Source organism: Salmo trutta, chromosome 35 (assembly GCF_901001165.1).
Source record: "Salmo trutta chromosome 35, fSalTru1.1, whole genome shotgun sequence".
NCBI classification, from domain to species: Eukaryota; Metazoa; Chordata; class Actinopteri; order Salmoniformes; family Salmonidae; genus Salmo; species Salmo trutta.
In genome coordinates this window covers 24,380,120-24,400,877 of record NC_042991.1, presented here as the reverse complement: position 1 = coordinate 24,400,877, position 20,758 = coordinate 24,380,120, and the positions used below count along the sequence as shown (strand labels likewise).

The window sequence follows — 20,758 nt, the reverse complement described above, 5'->3', positions numbered from 1 at the left end:
TCTTGAGCGGATGATCAGGGAGCCGGAAAATAATTACAAATCATTTGTAGACTGCAAATTAACCACAGCACATATAATATTTGACTAAAACATATTTTCTAACCTTGCATACGTTTGTATTCGATCACGCCATGCGTGGGAATATTTACGAACAGATATCCAAAATGGAAATCTCTTGGAGCTGATTTTCTGAGGTCCTTAGTCTTTTATGCCCAACAATGAAATTATTAAAGAATTTTTTAAGAACATTTGGGGGGCCAAATAAAACTGCCCGCAGGCCACCAGTTGGCAAACCCTGGTGTAATACGTCTCTAGAGTGCATGGTACATTAAACACAAATAGGACTCAAGGCCATGTTGAGTCAATCTAAACAAATAGACTGCAGCAATAAAACAATTTAAAGTTTTTAATTAGTGGGTTGCTAAGGAACTTTTTTCTACATTTCTTTGCCTTTTTTTATGATGTGTGTGAACCATAGTATAATTGCAGAAGTACAGTATAAGTCAAAAATGTAACATAAGAAGTAAACCAAACCAGAAGTAAATGCCAAAGACTGTATTAACATGGTAAGAAATGTAAATGTTTTATTACATTCAAGAGAGGCCTAAGTGCAGTACACTGAAATAGCACATTTTCAGCAGATGTAGCAGCATTCTGACTGGCATAGACTAATTAATAGGCACAAAACAATCAAACAGAAATATCAATGAAAAAAATGTAATAGCCTGGCTGCATTTCACCATAATCAAAACCACAGAAGCAGTTAATTTACATGCTTTGTAAATAAATTCAACACAGCTAAAATATACTGTCCTTGTCGAAACAGCAATCACAACTCCTCATGAATTTGGCTGGCGAGAGCAAATTGGATAAATGGTCGAACAAAACCTACATGGCAGTGAAGTCCGTGTCCTCCAAGTCAGACCACAGAGCGATGCTCCCCACACACATACACAGCGCTGGGTCGGATACGCCGCTTCCTGTGGCCGGGCAGCTGAGGGAGAAACTTGAAGTACTTGGGCATCAGGTCAAGGCAGGCATCGCGGAACTTCTTGATCCGCCAGTAGTAAATGAGAGGGTTGAGGGCCGACTTGAGGTAGCACAACCAAAGGAGCCAGGTGCTGACTTCAAAGAAGTTGGCCTTGTGGTAGAAGGGGCTGCTGAAGGTGGAAATCAGGCTGTAGGCGGTGAAGGGCGCCCAGCACATGGTGAACACCGAGAAGAGGATGAGTATGGTGGTGAAGGCACGTGTCTTGAAGCTCATGTCTATGTTCATCTGGAAGGGCCTCTGCAGGCTCATGAGGCCCAGCTTGCTGGCCTGACTAAGGCAGATGCTGTCCGGGTGGCTGTGGATGCGCACAGCGTTGTGCCGGATGGTGTTCAGGATCCCCATGAAAGTGTACAACATGACCATGAAGGGGATGAAGAAGGAGGCCATCATGAGGAGCAACACGTAGGCGTGGTACCCCGGCTCGCTGGTGTAGCCAAACACACACTGTGGAGCTCTAGAGGGGATCTGGAGAGAAGGGTGACCTGTGGCTAGTGGGAAAGAGAAACAGAGGGAGAGAGTCCAAGTGATGACTATGAACACTTTGGCTCTGTGGGGACTCAACTTGTCCTGTTTCTGGACTATGATCAGGAACCGATCTATGCTTATTATAAGCAGGATAGCCATGCCCTCTATGACAAAGAGCCAGAAGAACATTGCCGACACTCGGCAGAAAACATCCCCGAAGATCCAGCGTGTGGTCACCACAGTAACCAGGGCGAAGGGCATGTTGAGGACAGCCAGCATCATGTCTGCGAAGGCCAGGCTGGCCAATAGGATGTTGATGGCGGATCGCATGGCAGCGCGTTGGTAGACCATCAGAACCACCACCACGTTCCCCAGGAAGGCCACCAGCAGGATGGAGACCATGGCCATGCAGAAGAACACCTGGAGGGGCAGGCTGACGCCCTGCACACTATCCTGGGCCTCAGATGTTGGCGTGACTGTGACCAAGTCCAGAGGTGACCAGGAGACATCATTGGAGCTGTTTTGCATGGACATGTCTTCCATGTCAGGCTGGCCCTGGAGGAGATGGTCAGAGAGGTTCAGCAGCCTCATGACGAGACAGCAGAGGCTGGCGTTGTTGGTCTCCCCTGCCTCCACAGGGGGAACGACAGTGGAGTAAACCATTCTTCCCCAAGGGGTGCAGGCTTGGGTTTAGGCATCGTTACTGGAGCTCTTCTATCGCCAAACATGATACCTCGGATGCATTTCTTAGCCCTGAAGAAGCCAGCATCTTAGCATGGAGGAGAGATCCTGGGGAGACAGAGGGAAATGGAGGCAACACAGAAACATAAATGTCAAAATAGTTTTGTCTGTTTTTCCATAATAATAATACATTTAAAATGGGTATTCTTTGTTTTAAAATGTTGCATTCCTCAAAAGACAATATTATGTATAAAATTAAATGACTTATTTCAGTGCATTTGTCAAACTGAAACGTTCATATATACATTGATCTGCATGTAATTCACTGTCTCCATGATTAGGCACTTTGAAAGGAGCAGATATTATCAACAGATATTGAGATAACATCCTTTCCCTCCAAATCGCCTTTGTGTTACAGTGAATGAGACACTAAAGCCTCTAATCCATTCAGTGTTGGAATGGAGGGAAGGCCCTTGTGGGGAAAAGTCAGTCAGCAAAATCCTACCCTGACACTGCACACAGGGCACAGAGAAGACAGTAAAACCGCCAAAAGCTACCAACTTCATATGGGACTGGCAAGGATCTTCCCTGTACTTGCCACATTCAGTAAATACTTCACTTCCCTACAAACAACATGGCCTTCCCAACACTAACATAAGTTGTTGTTTCTTATTTTTAGGTTTCCATTTGGAGATAACTCCACTTTAACTCTGCCAATCAGCTGGTGGAACTGGTGTACAGAATGAATTTAAAGATTTAATGAGATTTTTTGTGTATTTATGTATCCCCTTAATGCCACAGGTCATTTATTTTCCCAGAAGAAGTGTGTTTTACAGATGTTAGAATGCCTAGCCTACATGGGGGAGAGTGGGGTAAATTGAGTGTTTTATATTCAGCATCACTCCGTCAAGGGAAATATATTATTCTTTCTAACAAAGATATCTACATACACTACCGTTCAAAAGCATGAGTTTACTGAGAAATGTCCTTGTTTTGGAAAGAAAAGCAAATTTAAAATAACATCAAATTGATCAGAAATACAGTATAGACATTGTTAATGTTGTAAATGACTATTGTAGCTGGAAACAGCAGATTTTTTTTTAAATGAAATATCTGCAACCATCACTCCTGTGTTCCAATGGCACGTTGTGTTAGCTAATCCAAGTTTATCATTTTAAAAGGCTAATTGATCATTAGAAAACCCTTTTGCAATTATGTTAGCACAGCTGAAAACTGTTGTCTTGATTAAAGAAGCAATAAAACTGGCCTTCTTTAGACCAGTTGAGTATCTGGAGAATCAGCATTTGTGAGTTCGATTACAGGCTCAAACTGGCCAGAAACAAAGTACTTTCTTCTGAAACTCGTCAGTCTATTCTTGTTCTGAGAAATGAAGGCTATTCCATGCGAGAAATTGCCAAGAAACTGAAGATCTCGTACAACGCTGTGTACTACTCCCTTCACAGAACAGAGCAAACTGGCTCTCACCAGAATAGAAAGAGGAGTGGGAGGCCCCGGTGCACAACTGAGCAAGAGGACAAGTACATTAGTGTCTAGTTTGAGAAACAGATGCCTCACGTGTGCTCAACTGGCAGCTTCATTAAATAGTACCTGCCTCAACGTCAACAGTGAAGAGGCGACTCCGGGATGCTGGCCTTTCTGATCACCAACAACAATGAGACAGCCTATAGGGAGGTCAGAGACCTGACCGTGTGGTGCAAGGACAACAACCTCTCCCTCAAAGTGATCATGACAAAGTAGATGATTGTGGACTACAGGAAAGAGAGGACCAAGCACGCCCCCATTCTCATCAACGGGACTGTAGTGGATCAGGTTGAGAGCTTCAAGTTCCTTGGCGTCCACATCACCAACAAACTAGCATGGTCTAAGCACACCAAGACAGTCGTGAAGAGGGCACAACAAAACCTATTCCCCCTCAGGAGACTGAAAAGATTTGGCATGGGTCCTCAGATCCTCAAAAGGTTTTACAGCTGCACCATCGAGAGCATCCTGCAGAGGGTAGTGCGTACGGCCCATTACATCACCGGGGCCAAGCTTCCTGCCATCCAGGACCTCTACCCCAGGCGGTGTCAGAGGAAGGCCCTGAAAATTGTCTCAGACTCCAGCCACCCTATTCATAGACTGTTCTCTCTGCTACCGCACGGCAAGTGGTTCCGGAGCGCCAGGTCTAGGTCCAAGAGGCTTCTAAACAGCTTCTACCCCCAAGCCATAAGACTCCCCCGCACATTGACTCTGTACCGGTACCCCCTGTATATAGCCCCGCTATTGTTATTTAACTGCTGCTCTTTAATCATTTGTTATTATTCCCCTACCTTTTTTTAGGTATTTTCTTAAAACTGCATTGTTGGTTAAGGGCTTGTAAGTAAGCATTTCACTATAAGGTCTACCTACACCTGTTGTATTCGGCGCATGTGACAAATACATTTGATTTGACCTCGTATTCCTGCGATTAATGCCTTGCATTACACCTGGGAAGAAAACACTTACAATTGGTCAACTTGCCATCCCCTCAACTTACCCCATGGCCATTGGCTCAACTTACCCCAAGGCAAACATTTTTACTATATTAGCCCACACAGCTATAAGGATGCACTTTCATGCTAGGTTTAGGATCTCATATTGAAGCCTATAGAGACCCCAAATTATGTATAGAACAATATTTAAATGATCTACTTTGGTTTAGATAAAAGCATCATGAAACCTCTAACACAATAAATTAATTTGACTTGGTGAAAATCTGTTTTTTGGACCTAACTTGCTTACCACTTTTTCCATGTGGTTTATTCCTTCAGACTCCATGAAATTATGACCTCTTCCTAAATATTTGGTATACTTTCCTAGAAACATGGGTTGCACATCATACCTATTTGGTTCAACTTACCCCACTCTCCCGTACTTTATTTAGATAAGGCTAAGACTATTTGTTGGTACTTTGTCTGGCATATGGTTTATATCCATAACTTGTATTGTAAGGGCTAAAAGGACTTCAGTCCTTGGAGTTTAGCTATTTAGATGTAAGCCCGGTTACTACACTATTATAAGCAGACCAAACAACTAACTTACCACTGCTCTCCATCTCCAAATTGTCATAGCAAGTTCATGCATTAATTAAACCATGTCAGGGAGAAATTTCTCAAACCATGTCACTGACCAAGTCAATGTTTTTATGGGGACAACTCAAGACTGCAATAAAAAAGGCTTATCGCTTATATAAACATTGGATACTGTTATTTTAGACAGGCTGGTAATCATTTAGAATGGCTCCACGGCAAACCTCAAACAGAAAATGTTGTAACCGCCAAACTATAAGCAGTTCCATCCATAGAGCTCGCCAGCTTGTAGTACTAAAAAATGGAAATGAAACTTCTGTTCATTCAGCCATTCATATGGGGGGAATTAATTGTGAAAGAATGGGGTTTTGGGATAAACTCCGAAAATAAGGTCTGAGGTTAACACAGGTTTGGGAGTTTTTTTATGTGTTTTAAAAAAAAAATGTATCAGATATTTCAGGTTGATGTTTATTGTCATGAGTCTTGTCCTGGAGGCAGAACTGAGCGGTTTCGCCAGCTGCAAAGTCTAAATTGGCCATATTGTAAAAATGTATGAAAACAAAAATGTGCTTTTTGGTCTTCATTTAAGGTTAGGGTTAGGCACTAAGGTTAGCAGTGTGGTTTTGATTATATATATGCTTTAAAATTCATAAAAAGTGTCATTAGCTGATGAATATGATCTCATAGAAGAAAACATAAGATCTCCTAAGCATGTGTTTACCACAGACTATATTTTAGGTGTTTATCCAAAAACCCCCCCAAAAAACATGAATTGTCAACGAGCCATGGTGGAGCAACACCTCGATCACACCAACAGTGTCATTGCATTTTGGTACACCAAAAGTACATTCATTTCCAATGGAACGTTGTGTTTGCCTTGCAGCATTGCATTACAGAGGCAGTTGCAGTGCGTTCTGTGTGGTGTAGAAGTTGGATTTATTGAACGCATGCATCAAACTGTATGCGTAGACAGCTTGACAGAAATGGTAGCAGAATGTGAACGTTGATCTTTTGTTGCACACATCCAGATGATGCTGTGTACCATTTTGCGCAATAACGCTGTAGGTGTGATCGAGGCATAAGCCTCTGTTAGTGCCTACAAAAAGGCGCCATTACTATTTCTCTGTCTTAGTGTGATTTTCTAACATTCCTGCAGCACTTTCAAATGTGCTCTCATTTCTATTTTTAGTCATTCTATGTGGGTTGAACACAAAGTGATGCATTCAAAGTGATAAAGCGGATTCAAGGCCTATTAAATAACTTGCAGTAAAATGTAAATTGGCCTGCTTTTTTTCTACATTAACATTAATTTGTACACTGCACGGAGGATATGATTGTGCGATGGCTGTTGCTAGACTCAAACCTTGAGGCAAATTCTATCTATTTACCATTATGCATCAATAGAATTGTCAGTCACCTCACCAAGGGAGAGAGTAAAATGGTTAATTAATGAGATAAACTGGCTAGCCAGAATAGAACAGGAACAAATGTATAATTTGCCGATAATACAATGACTGGTGGGTTGTGTGCTCCTCCTTACCTTGACAACAGGGTTAGAATACGCATGGCTATATTCTGATTAAGACCGAAAGGATGTGTGCAAACAAACCTCAGACTGAAATCTAGGTCTGCCTCCTATCACTGACACTGATTGATCATAATGCTCTGCTCTCCTCTCATGAGGATACTATGGCAGGCATTGTTGATAGATACAGTCACACCAATTCTGCACTGTGTAGCAGTCTTGTATTCTAATTCCTACTGGGCACAGACATCAATTTAACATCTATTCCACGTTATTTCATTGAAGTGACGTGGAAACAATGTTGTTTCTACATAATTCCTGATACAAATTATACAAATAGCGAGGGAAATGGAGGATATGGGCCATTCCGTAATTACTGTGGTTTTCAGTAATCCAAAAAACAATTATTTGAGCTAAATGTCAGGGAAAATCATGGCCTACAGTATCTGTCCCCTTTTCATACAGAATGACCTAAAAGCCATTTGGCAGCTATGCACACACGGCTGACCCATAAAAGCAACCTTTTAACTTACCACTTTCAAATAGAATAAACATGAATTGGTGGTTAGGCCAGTATTCTTCCATTTTCAGATATTCAGCAGAATACAGTCATTTAAAGCATGTGATGGTAGAGCTAGAATGTGATTAGAGTACATGTACAGTACCAGTCAAAAGTTTGGACACACCTACTCATTCAAGGGTTTTTCTTTATTTTTACTATTTTCTACATTGTAGAATAAGACTGTTTCAGGATGCAGCTGATGCAACTGTCAAAACTATGAAATAAAATATATGGAATCATGTAGTAACCAAAAAAGTGTTAAACAAATCAAAATAGATTTTAGATTCTTCAAAGTAGCCACCCTTTGCCTTGATGACAGCTTTGCACACTTGTGCTATTTTCTCAGCCAGCTTCATGAGGAATAATTTCCAACAGTCTTGAAGGAGTTCCCACATATGCTGAGCACTTGTTAGCTGCTTTTCCTTCACTCTGCAGTCCAACTCATCTCAAACCATCTCAATTGGGTTGAGATCAGGTGATTGTGGAGGCCAGGTCATCTGATGCAGCATTCCATCACTCTCCTTCTTGGTCAAATAGTGCTTACACCGTCTGGAGGTGTATTTTGGGTCATTGTCCTGTTGAAAAACAAATGATAGTCCCACTAAGCGCAAACCAGATCGGATGGCGTATCGCTGCAGAATGCTGTGGTAGCCATGCTGGTTAAGTGTGCCTTGTCACCAGCGAAGCACCATCACACCTCCTCCTCCATGCTTTACGCGGAGACCATCCGTTCACCTACTTTGCGTCTCACAAAGTTACGGAGGTTGGAACAAAAAATTTCAAATTTGGACTCATCAGACCAAAGGACATAATTCCCCTGGTCTAATGTCCATTGATCATGTTTCTTGGCCTAAACAATTCTCTTTCTTATTATTGGTGTCCTTTAGAAGTGGTTTCTTTGCAGCAATTCGACAATGAAGCACTGATTCACACAGTCTCCTCTGTTATTACTGTTATTTCTCTCTGCTTATTTGAGCGGTTCTTGCCATGTCCCGTGTGGCTCAGTTGGTAGAGCATGGTGTTTGCAACGCCAGGGTTGTGGGTTCGATTCCCACGGGGGACCAATACAGAGAAAAAATGTATGAAATGTATGCATTAACTACTGTAAGTCGCTCTGGATAAGAGCGTCTGCTAAATGACTAAAATGTAAAAATGTAAATAATATGGACTTGGTCTTTTACCAAATAGGGCTATCTTCTGTATACCACCCCTACCTTGTCACAACACAACTGATTGGCTCAAACGCATTACGGAAAGAAATTCCACAAATGTACTTTTAACAAGGCACACCTGTTAATTGAAATGCATTCCAGGTGACTACCTCATGAAGCTGGTTGAGAGAATGCCAAGTGTGTGCAAAGCTGTCATCGAGGCAAAGGGTGGCTACTTTGAAGAATCTCAAATATAAAATATATTTTGATTTGTTTAACACTTTTTTGGTTACTACATGATTCCATATGTGTTATTTCATAGTTTTGATGTCTTCACTGTTATTCTACAATGTAGAAAATAGTAAAAATAAAGAAAAATCCTGGAAGGGTGTATCCAAACTTTTGACTGGTACTGTACATATCCACAGAAACCATAGTAACTGGTAAGAAGGAACTGCCTGGTACCTTGCAAGTCAATGATAACACTGCATGTTGAGTAGTTGTGGAACCTAGCAACAGGGACCTGCTGCCAGCCACTAGGCCTACCTATCTGAATGCTTTGGATCTCTTTCAAAACGATGTTGAGCCTTTCATTAACCACTGCAAATAAACGAATGTGTCATACTATTTTGAATGATCATGTTGATGTATCATATGGTCCTTAAAGCCTTAGATGATTCTAAGAGACGCAAAAGTTATGCTGTTAATGGAAATTGCGTTTATCTTTTGGAGTCTCTAAATGGGAATTTGAATTACACATTTGTTACTGAGCTGGATAATGTTGTTCAGTTATCAAATGGGGAAATAAAACATAATAAAGCCGAGTAATTCGTACAGTTGTAAAGTTACAAATAATAGTAGTCCACTTTAACATGGTAAGAGGTGTAGAAATTAGTGATTAAACGACATGACTACAGTGATTAAAATGTATAAACGTTCCTTTTGATGCATTTTCTGCAATTATAGCCTACAGTCAGCCATTATGTTCCGGCCTATTTAAAGAGTATCTCATCACAGGAAATTATTGATTGTGAGGCTATAGAATTTCATAGCCTATACATTCTGCGATATACAGACACTGAAACAAACCCATACAAATTGAAATTATAAGCCTATTTGGATATTTTTGATAACAGTATTATTATTATGCTTGTTTGATAATAGCCTAATATTAATTTAATAAAACAGAATTGTTTTTAAATGTTTACATTGTATTAACTGAAACCACTTATCTGTATTTATTTCGATTATATTATCCTCGGTCTAGAAAAAGTTAAATTACCTTTTTCCTTCCAAAGTCTCAGGTTGACCAATATCGTTATTGGGTTTCAGTTAAGACAGACCCTTTCACGCTGCTTGTTTCATATAGTCTTTCTGTTGATCCGCCTCGCTGTCCAGATGCTTTTTGTAATTCCTCGAAGTCAGACGTCACAACTACATATTCGAGGTGTATTCATCTCCCATTGCACGCTAATTAACAAGTTTAATCAAATAATATTGTTTACAGAGCGTCAAACGGCGAAAGCCACCTACACAATTCAACAAAAGCTGTGAAGTAAAATGTAGCTCCTCCGCGTATCGTTATAGCTTTGTTTAGCAGGGAATTGATTTCGCAGCAAAATAAAAAACTGCTGGATTGGCCTATTGGCCTACCAGACAAAATCATGACTCAAAACGGACATTAAACAAGTTGATTGTCTGTCATTTGATAATCTTTCCTATAGCTCTACCCTAATCTTTCTGTTATCCTGAGAACGATCATTTTGATTTCCACTGTCGGGGTCCACCGTAGGCTCTAATATTGCGTCACTAAAATCTCTGTCGTCATCCAGCAGTGTGGACAGGATTGGGTACGGTTCTCCGTTAGGGCACACCCATTATCTCGAGCTCCAATTGAAATGGATAATGGCCATAAAGAGGCGTAAATGTTTGGTTGCATGACTAGGCCAACAGGGCACGTGCGATAGGGGTTGTATTGTTATATTGTATACAATCATCATCAAACACTCTCAGAAAAATAAAATGTTACAACACGATTCCATTCAGTTTATGTTTGGTCATTAGATGTTCCACTAATAATAGATACTTACAGCTGTTTACAACTGCTTTTTACACATCTTACTACCCCATTTTCAAATCAGGCGACCCCACATGGTGTCTCGACCCCTAATTTGGGAAACGCTGTGCAAGTTACACTATATCTTTTTATTTTTTTTAAGTCAGCACTAAATAGATAATAGCAAGGTCAGTGCCTCTGTATTAGCAGTGCTCTATTCTCTGCCACCATCTCAGAAACTACACTTAGTAATGGCGAGAGGAGCGATGAGAGAACTCAGCAGTATCCAAGAAGCTGTTAATAAGTGTGAATAACTCAATCCAAGCATGTCATTCACACATTCAAGCTTTGGAAAGACGTATATTATAAATGCTGTGCACATAATAGATCACATACATCCCTTCTAGTTACATCCGGTTGTAAAATGGGAACACACATTGGAACAGGAAGACTGATAACTGCTGAGGAACATTCTGGAATTTCCTTGCCATAAAAAAGGCCTACATTAAAACAACTTTTAAAAACAATGTCCTTTATTTTGCAAAAATTGTGCATTTGCAGCAAGCTGTGAAAACTGAGACCATCAAACCAAAGTAACCTCACAAAATTGCTACTGAATCAACAAAGAACCCACTACTCATGAATAACAGTTTATAACTTAATCACAATGTGGAGTAGGCCACAGAACATGACACTGTTAGCCATGTCAAAGTATTAACCCTACAATACAATACTTTTTTTATTACATGGGCACCCCCTTCCATAATAAATCAATCTATTTACACAATTACATTTCAAATGTATTGAATATCTCTCAAACATCCCTTTAATTCACATCTTCATCAACATTAATGACAAGTAAATAATGGCATCCGGATTATTCACTCTTTCATGAAATGGCCCAACAATGCATTTATATATAAACTATAGAAGTTATTGGCAGGTTATCCCCACACCAAACACAGAGATACATTCACTGGTCATTGCAAACTGTAGTCCTCACTTGATACACACTGGAGGTTTACATATCATGACACATTGGGGGCACACATGGAAGACAAAAACAAGTCAAAAATATTAAATGATTTCCACTCTTGTAACAGGATTGACAAACATACAGAACATTTGTTTATATAAATGTCAAATTGAAGAGAAGAGTAGCTTAATACTTGCAGAGAGATGCACAACTGGTAAGTGACAACTTACTAGCATCTAGAACCAGTTTTGTAACTGGGATCCATTTACCACGGGGTCAGTTGTATGTGAACATGTAGCCTTATGATTCAACATACAGGGATAAAGCTCTTAAATAAAAGTACTTTGTCAATAATCATGAATTAATTTGCAGGTCAAATATCATAGCTATCAGTCATAACTATATAATATAGGCCTAACTGGTTAAAGCAGGAATCCTTAATGGGGAAACAGCCACGTCCATTTGCGATATTACAACAAAGTAGTTACTGCAAACAGCAAACACCGTTTTCTCCCCTCGGACATCATTGCACACGATAGAGGAGCACAATATGTCGATTTATTTTTTACTATGCTGATGCTCCGCAGTTTGGCAAAAACGATGGTGGGGTGGCCAGTGGTGCCGTTTACCCCTGCTGAAGATTTCATCTTTAATGTGATTAGTAAATGTGTATTGAGATTGAAAGATTCTGTCACAAATTATATGATTTTTTTATTGTTACGACCTTGGTGTTTACAACACTGATTAGCACCTCCACAAGGATGCCATATTTTTGGAGCAGTGGTAACATGTCTAGCTCTGGACCCTAGGGTACTGGGTTCAAATTGCAGGTTGTCATTTATTGTCATGAATCTTGCCCTGGAGGCAGCTCTGCAGAGTGGTCACTAGCTGGCACAGCCAGAAAATCTGATTTAAACCTAACCTTAAAGGAATACTTGGGGATTTTGGCAGTGTGGCCCTTTATTTACTTCTGCAGAGGCAGATGAACTTGTGGATACCATTTTATGCCTCATTGCCAAAATCCCCAAGTATCCCTTTAACTGCTAACCCTACTGCCTAACTCTAACAAAATATCCAAAAAACTTAATTAATATATAGCCAATTTTAACATCTAGCGGAAATCGCTCAGTTCTGCCTCCAGGACAAGATTCATGACAATAAATGTCAACATGCATTCAAATCATGCCTCAAAACCTCATGCTTCTCCCTCATTTCATTACAGTATGTAGAACTCCAAATATTGCAGTTTCATTTGGGCGAGTACAACAAACATAAATAATTAATACACTTGGCTGATGGCTGTTGTGTTTAAAGACCAGGAATAATGCATCTTCGTCCTAGATATCTTTGATCTTCTTTGCATCCTCCATCTTTGGTGGTATGATCTTAACCTCGAAGGGGATGAAATGCTCCAGAAGTGCTTTAGTATCTTTCAAGTCAAGAGAGTACTCCAGGGCGACCTTGTCCAATGTCCATGTTTGGGGAGCATTCTTATGATTGTTGAGAGCTTGGAGGGCCTCAATAATAGACAGTTTGCCTTTAGGGACATCAATGATCTCAACAATACCATAGGGGTCCCCAGGTAGGCTGAAAATTAGAGGCCTGCGCTCCTCTTTCTCCTCAGTCACCTCCTTTGGAGCCTGTTAGGATCAAACAGAGTAGGGTTATAATCAAGCACATAGATAAAGGCCTAGCTATCAAATAATCCATCACTGAAATTTAAATTGAATAGTCATGATTTAGGCTCACCTCTGTAGGATCCTTTGATTCCACATAAACCGACTTCAGGAATCCCAGTAGAGGGTCGTTTCTCTTGTGGATGGCATCAGAGATCTCAGTAACTGAAGGAAACAGAATCAGCCCGAGCATGGAGGTAGAGGATGAACCCTAGTGATGAATGGGTAATTTGCACACTGCCACACTAGGAATCTTTGCTGGTAACTAGGTAACGTTAAATAGCTAGCCATCTTTAGGCTTGCAACAGAATTGGAAAACTGATAGTCACCACACATTCATCCACACTTAAACCTTGGTTTCAAATCAGTTAACTAAGCTGTACGAAACACCACCCAGTACAGAGTAAGCTTTACTAGCTACCTAACGTTACTTGCTAGCCTGACAGGCGTACCTGACTTTGATGACCCTCCGATTTGAGTTAGCTAAGTACTGTCTGTAGCTAGTCAACAGTACTTCAATGCAATGACATAAAGTCCTATGTATGTACTCACCCTGTGTACTCTGAACAGGATCAATGTGGGTCTGATGTCGAGGTGCCGCTTCAGGTTTTGCCTTCCCGATCTCACGATGTACCCGGTTTTCTAAGTTGAAATTCCTAAACAACCGTGCAACGCGTGCCCCCATGTTTGACATAATCAACCCTGGGAACGGTGAAGTTCGTCCAACAATTTTAACGGAGAGCGAGAAAGTTATATCATGGTAGCTGGAAATTCCACAGCGAACCCGTGTGGCCCGGAGAACATCAAGCATCTGGTTCCAACAGTCTGGGTTCCACATTCATTATTTCGCTGGGGACACACTTACCAGCAGGTGGTAGCAGATCCTTGGAGTATATTCAGTACAGTAGCCTACAGTGTGGGTAGGCAGGCAGGCAGAGAGGATGGAAACCGTATGATGCCTCTGGAAAAGGCTATAAGGACACGCAGGCGCCTGACGCCCAAACCGATATTTAATTTATAAAATATTAGGTTAAGGTTTGGGTTAGGGTCAGGGTTATGGGTTTGGTTAAGGTTAGGGTTAAGGGTCAGTTTTAGGTTTTTGCTAGTTGGTTTAAGCGCCAGCTGTGTCCTTATAGTCTCCCAGCCTCTTTGGTGTAGGCGGGCCTATAGTTCAGTGGTTTGTTCTAGTATTAGTGAGTGTGAGTGACACTTCTGGAGGCACTGTAGGCCTATGACCAAAGAGGACTGGTTATTGTAGTATGGTAACACTAGAGTCATACAGGTTTTTAGTCTTTTTACTTTGAAGAAAAACATATATTGCAGGTTTTACCTTCATAAATGCAATAAATATAAAATCTGTATTCGTTAGTTTATGTATAGGTTACGTTTAAGTGAGTCTGACTTGGGTTTGAGTTATATGGGAGCCAGGAAGGTGTTGTATATCTGTTGAATAGTTTGCCCAACCAAGTCACCTTTACATATGTGAACACTACAGAGCACATCTGGCAAGGATCAACTGGCAAGGACAAATACCACATTTCAAAATACCATAGCCTACAGTGTTAGAAACACATACATTCTTTTGCTGAAATGTCATTGACTTGGGCGCCACTACTCACATTCATAGGAACTGTCAGGTGAAGTAGCATTTGAGCAACGTTGGAAATGTTTATGATTTTGGCCTGGCTGTCACACTACCGAGGTCATGTTTCTGACAGTCTGATCACCTCTGAACGCAGGCATCAAGGCGGTGACCCGATCCTGTAGGTTCATGCTCTACAACATTCGCAGAGTACGACCCTGCCTCACACAGGAAGCGGCGCAGGTCCTAATCCAGGCACTTGTCATCTCCCGTCTGGATTACTGAAACTCGCTGTTGGTGGGGCTCCCTGCCTGTGCCATTAAACCCCTACAACTCATCCAGAACGCCGCAGCCCGTCTGGTGTTCAACCTTCCCAAGTTCTCTCATGTCACCCCGCTCCTCCGCTCTCTTCACTGGCTTCCAGTTGAAGCTCGCATCCGCTACAAGACCATGGTGCTTGCCTACGGAGCTGTGAGGGGAACGGCACCTCCGTACCTTCAGGCTCTGATCAGGCCCTACACCCAAACAAGGGCACTGCTTTCATCCACCTCTGGCCTGCTCGCCCCCTACCTCTGAGGAAGCACAGTTCCCGCTCAGCCCAGTCAAAACTGTTCGCTGCTCTGCCACCCCAATGGTGGAACAAGCTCCCTCACGACGCCAGGACAGCGGAGTCAATCACCACCTTCCGGAGACACCTGAAACCCCACCTCTTTAAGGAATACCTAGGATAGGATAAAGTAATCCTTCTATCCCCCCCCTTAAAAGATTTAGATGCACTATTGTAAAGTGGTTGTTCCACTGGATATCATAAGGTGAATGCACCAATTTGTAAGTCGCTCTGGATAAGAGCATCTGCTAAATGACTTAAATGTAAATGCATTGAGATTAACGATGGACTCATCATCCTGTAACTCAAATTATTATCTAAGTAACTCAATTCAAGTTTATTACACATCATCACAACATTTGAGACAGAAGAGACACATTTGAGATCTTGCGTAAAACTCTTTATTGAAAAAAACGGTGAAAATGTGTTATTTAATGAGATGGCAAAACAATGAATTCTGATTGTTGCTTGTTGCGTGCAATCCCTGACCAAAAGCTGCTACTTGATTGTCATAAGTGCTTTCATTATCTCGGCATCCAGAGCCAAATCTCTGCGCTGTCACAAAAGGCTAGGGCTTCCATTACTCATAGTTTATTTAAATTCATTGGCAAGATACAGCACGATTAGGCAATAGCGGTATAGTGTATTGAGCACCACACTCACCTAATCAAACTGAATTCAACTAGTGGCAACACTGTCATGGGTTGTAGCTCCTCCCACTTGCAGGCTGAGGAGTCATGTGTCTAGATTCTAGACCAGGGTTCTGCTACTGGCAGCCCAAAGGTGGTTTTATTTGGCCCCCCAAGTCTTCTGAGCAACATTTTCATTGTTGGACATAAAAAATGGTAAAAACACCAGGAAATCAGCTCCAAGTGATTTTAATTTGGGAAATCTGTCCCAAAGTATTTCCACGCATAATAGAGAGACACGTTATCATATACAAATGTAAGCAAGGTTTGAAATTATACTTTTTTTGTAAAATATTATGTATATTTGGGCTTCTTGCGGTCAATTTACAGTCTACAAATTATTTGTAATTATGTTCTGGCCCCCCGACCATCCACTCAAGAAACAATCGGCCCGCGGCTGAATCTAGTTGATGATCCCTGCTCTAGGCCATAATATTGACTTGCACATGTTCAGAAGACACGTCTGGGAATGTGTCTATCTTACAGAGAGAGAGAGAAAGACTCCTACAAAGATAGTTGGACAGAGCCCACCCTCATGTGCAAAACACGTCAAAGGAACTAAAGACTTGTTTGCATGTCTTTCCTTGTTATCTGTGTGACTGAGCAACAGTGAGTAAATATTGATAGCTGCATCATCTTCCTACAACCAACCTCCTGATCTGAGGAAAACTTGATCATACACACACTAAATTGAGGACAGATACAGGTAACTGCCAAAATAAAGGAAACACCAACATAAAGTGTCAATCGGGCATTGGGCCAACACGAGACAGAACAGCTTCAATGTACATTCTACAAGTGTCTGGAACTATTGGAGTGATGTGATGCCATTCTTCCACAAGAAAATTCAATCATTTGGTGTTTTGTTGATGATGGTGGTGGAAAGCGCTGTCTCAGACGTCGCTCCACAATCTCCCATAAGTGTTCAATTGGGTTGAGATGTGGTGACTAAGACGGCCATGGCATATGGTTTACATCGTTTCATGCTCATCAAACCATTCAGTGACCACTCGTGGCCCTGTGGATGGGAGCACTGTTATACTGGTAATACTGTTATACTGGTAACCAAAATATTGGCTCGCCAAGCATTTTTATACATGACCCTGAGCATTATGGGATGTTAATTGCTTAATTAACTCAGGAACCACACCTGTGTGGAAGCACCTGCTTTCAATATAATTTGTATCCCTCATTTACTCAAGTGTTTCCATTATTTTGGTAGTTACCTGTATGTCTGTATACATACAGTATGTACAGGTTCAGGACTATTTACATATTTCCCGAAAATCTCCTCCACCAATGCCCACCGAAAATCTAGCCCTCTCCTAGCATTTAGTTCTCCCTTCCCTAGCAATCCCATAATTAGCAGAGTAGCGGTTTCCTCCTTACCAAGGTACATATCCCATCAAAGTAACACAAAAATCCTCATCCCTGTTATGCCGCCTGTAGACCCATTAGAATAGTCAGTAACAACAATAAACATGGGCAGTAATGACAAATGTTTCAAAATAATGCCACATTCTAAAATTGGGAGGTGCAAGTGTATAATTACATTAGGTGGGTTTGTGATGGAAAATAATATGAATCAACGCTAGCATAAGGGGATGGCCTTCACCAACATACTGTTGACAAGCAGTTGAGAGCATGAAAGTAAATCTATTACAGAGTAAAATTAATATTCAAAAAGTGTATTAATCTAAATGGAATTACATGGACCCTGACAGCTATAGAACAATATCACAAGACTTAAATGGGGATGACAATGTTTTCTGTTATGCAGTTAAGCCAATTTGGTTGAATGCAATAGTATCATGCTGCAGTTATAGACACAGAGAGGACCACCGCCTGTCACCTGAAGTAACATATTTCTACTGTTTTATATCTGCAAAGTCCCCACATTCATCAGGCAAAAGCAAATACACAATGACAATAACATTGCACATCTATGCATATTGTTCCTTTTTCATTACAAAGACTAGAAAATAACACCACAAAAATATATCTTGTTTGAACATACAGTACCAGTCAAAAGTTTGGACACACCTACTCATTCCAGGGTTTTTCTTTATTTTTACTATTTTCTACATTGTAGAATAATAGTGAAGACATCAAATCTATGAAATAACGCATATGGAATCATGTCGTAACCAAAAAAGTGTTAAACAAATCAAAATATATTGTATATTTGAGATTCTTCAAAGTAGCCAGCCTTTGCCATGATGACAGCTTTGCACATTCTTGGCATTCTCTCAACCAGCTTCATGAGGTAGTCACCTGGAATGCTTTTCAATGAACAGGTGTGACTTGTTAAAAGTTCATTTGTGGAATTTCTTTCCTTAACCTGTCTGGGCTAGGGGGCAGTATTTTCATGGCCGGATGAAAAACGTACCCAATTTGATCAGGTTACTACTCTGGCCCAGAAGCTAGAATATGCATATTATTAGTAGATTTGGATAGAAAACACTCTGAAGTTTCTAAAACTGTTTGAATGGTGTCTGTGAGTATAACAGAACTCATATGGCAGGCAAAAACCTGAGAAAAATCCAAGCAGGAAGTGAAATGTCTGAGAATTGTAGTTCTTCTTTTGATTCTCTATCGATGCTCCAGTGTCTGTGGGGTGACGTTGCACTTCCTAAGGCTTCCATTGGCTGTCTAAAGCCTTCAGAAAGTGGATTGAGCCTTCTCCTGTCACTGGGCAGATAATAGGAGCTCAGTTACTGAGTGGTCTGCCTGGCAACAAAGGGATTGGATATGCTCGGTCCCACGAGCACGCCCCTCCTTCTTTTTCTTCTTGAATGAAAATGCTATTTTCCGGTTGGAATATTATCGCAATTTTACGTTAAAAATACCATAAAGATTGATTTTAAACAGCGTTTGACATGCTTCTAAGTACGGTAATGGAACATTTTGACTTTTCGTCTCTCGTTCCGCGCTCGCGCATTACCCTTTCAATAGTGCTCTGAACGCACGAACAAAACGGAGGTATTTGGACATAAATATGGATTATTTGGAACAAAACAACATTTCTTGTGGAAGTAGCAGTCCTGGGAGTGCATTCTGACGAAGATCAGCAAAGGTAATACAATATTTGTAATACTAATTCTGAGTTTAGGTTGCCCCGAACTTGGCGGGTGTCTGAATAGCTCACCGTGATGGCTGAGCTATGTACTCAGAATATGGAAAAATGTGCTTTCTCCGTAAAGCTATTTTAAAATCTGACACAGCGGTTGCATAAAGGAGTAGTCTATCTATAATTCTTAAAATAATTGTTATGTATTTTGTCAACGTTTATGATGAGTATTTTTGTAAATTGATGTGCACATTCACCGGACATTTTGGTGGGAATACATTTTCTGAATATCACGCGCCAATGTAAAATGCTGTTTTTGGATATAAATATGAACTTTATCGAACAAAACATACATGTATTGTGTAACATAATGTCCTAGGAGTGTCATCTGATGAAGATCGTCAAAGGTTAGTGCTTCATTTCGCTGTGTTTTGGGTTTTATTGACACATGTCCTTGCTTGGAAAATGGCTGTGTGATTATTTTTGTCTATGTACTCTCCTAACATAATCTAATGTTTTGCTTTCGCAGTAAAGCCTTTTTGAAATCGGACAATGTGGTTAGATTAACGAGAAGTGTATCTTTAAAATGGTGTAAAATAGTCGTATGTTTGAGAAAGTTGAATTTTGACATTTTGTTGTTTTTGAATTTTCCGCCCTGATATTTCACTGGCTGTGTCCCGCAGGTGGGACGCTACTGTCCCACCTAGCCCATAGAAGTTAATGCGTTTGAGCCAATCAGTTGTGTTGTGACAAGGCAGGGGTGATATAAGGAAGATAGCCCTATTTGGTAAAAGACCAAGTCCATATTATGGCAAGAACAGCTCACTTAAGCAAAGAGAAACGACAGTCCATCATTACGTTAAGACATGAAGGTCAGTCAATACGGAAAATTTCAAGAACTTTGAAAGTTTCTTCAAGTGCAGTCACAAAAACCATCAAGCGCTATGATGAAACTGGCTCTCATAAGGACCGCCACAGGAAAGGAAGACCCAGAGTTACCTCTGCTGCAGAGGATAAGTTCATTAGAGTTAATTGCACATCAAATTGCAGCCCTAATAAATGCTTCACAGAGTTCAAGTAACAGACACATCTCAACATCAACTGTTCAGAGGAGACTGCGTGAATCAGGCCTTCATGGTTGAATTGCTGTGAAGAAACCACTACTAAAGGACACCAATAAGAAGAGACTTGCTTTGGCCAAGAAACACGAGCAATGGACATTAGACCAGTAGAAATCTGTCTTTTGGTCTGACGAGTCCAAATTTGAGATTTTTGGTTCCAACCGCAGTATCTTTGTGAGACACAGAGTACAGTAGGTGAACGGATGATCTCTGCATGTGTGGTTCCCACCGTGAAGCATGGAGGAGGAGGTGTGATGGTGTGGGGGTACATTGCTGGTGAAACTGTCTGTGATTTCTTTAGAATTCAAGGCACACTTAACCAGCATGGCTACCACAACATTCTGCAGCGATACGCCATCCCATCTGGTTTGCGCTTAGTTGGACTATCATTTGTTTTTCAACAGGACAATGACCCAAAACACACCTCCAGGCTGTGTAAGGGCTATTTGACCAAGGAGAGTGATGGAGTGCTGCATCA

The 20,758-nt window shown here is 41.0% G+C and overlaps 2 protein-coding genes across 4 annotated transcripts; both read right to left on the bottom strand.

The window, feature by feature from the left end:
* Nucleotides 1-554: 554 nt before the first annotated feature.
* On the bottom strand, nucleotides 555-10,540 carry LOC115174909 (probable G-protein coupled receptor 63). Of its 3 annotated transcripts, none has more exons than XM_029733920.1 (2): nucleotides 9,786-10,540; nucleotides 555-2,305 (listed from the first exon to the last, which is right to left on the bottom strand). In XM_029733920.1, exon 2 carries the CDS (start codon nucleotides 2,177-2,179, stop codon nucleotides 920-922), a length of 1,260 nt encoding a protein of 419 aa, XP_029589780.1. In that variant the 5' UTR covers nucleotides 2,180-2,305; nucleotides 9,786-10,540; the 3' UTR covers nucleotides 555-919. The 3 variants fall into 3 exon arrangements, with proteins under 3 accessions (XP_029589780.1, XP_029589781.1, XP_029589782.1); XM_029733921.1 differs by having other exon boundaries at nucleotides 10,037-10,540; XM_029733922.1 differs by lacking the exon at nucleotides 9,786-10,540 and adding an exon at nucleotides 8,969-9,682.
* Nucleotides 10,541-11,071: 531 nt separating this feature from the next.
* LOC115174910 (NADH dehydrogenase [ubiquinone] 1 alpha subcomplex assembly factor 4) lies at nucleotides 11,072-13,939 on the bottom strand. Its single transcript, XM_029733923.1, has 3 exons — nucleotides 13,764-13,939; nucleotides 13,285-13,376; nucleotides 11,072-13,175 (listed from the first exon to the last, which is right to left on the bottom strand). The coding sequence occupies exons 1-3, from the start codon at nucleotides 13,903-13,905 to the stop codon at nucleotides 12,873-12,875; spliced, it is 537 nt and encodes a 178-aa protein (XP_029589783.1). The 5' UTR covers nucleotides 13,906-13,939; the 3' UTR covers nucleotides 11,072-12,872.
* Between the last annotated feature and the right edge of the window lie 6,819 nt (nucleotides 13,940-20,758).

Excerpts from the sequence above, each read along its gene's own strand:
- LOC115174909 (XM_029733920.1), bottom strand. The coding sequence starts at position 2,179 with ATGGTTTACTCCACTGTCGTTCCCCCTGTGGAGGCAGGGGAGACCAAC.
- LOC115174910 (XM_029733923.1), bottom strand. The coding sequence starts at position 13,905 with ATGTCAAACATGGGGGCACGCGTTGCACGGTTGTTTAGGAATTTCAAC. Across the intron at positions 13,377-13,763 it reads TCCTGTTCAGAGTACACAGG|TTACTGAGATCTCTGATGCC; the intron begins GTGAGTACATAC and ends TGTTTCCTTCAG. Across the intron at positions 13,176-13,284 it reads AATCAAAGGATCCTACAGAG|GCTCCAAAGGAGGTGACTGA; the intron begins GTGAGCCTAAAT and ends TGATCCTAACAG.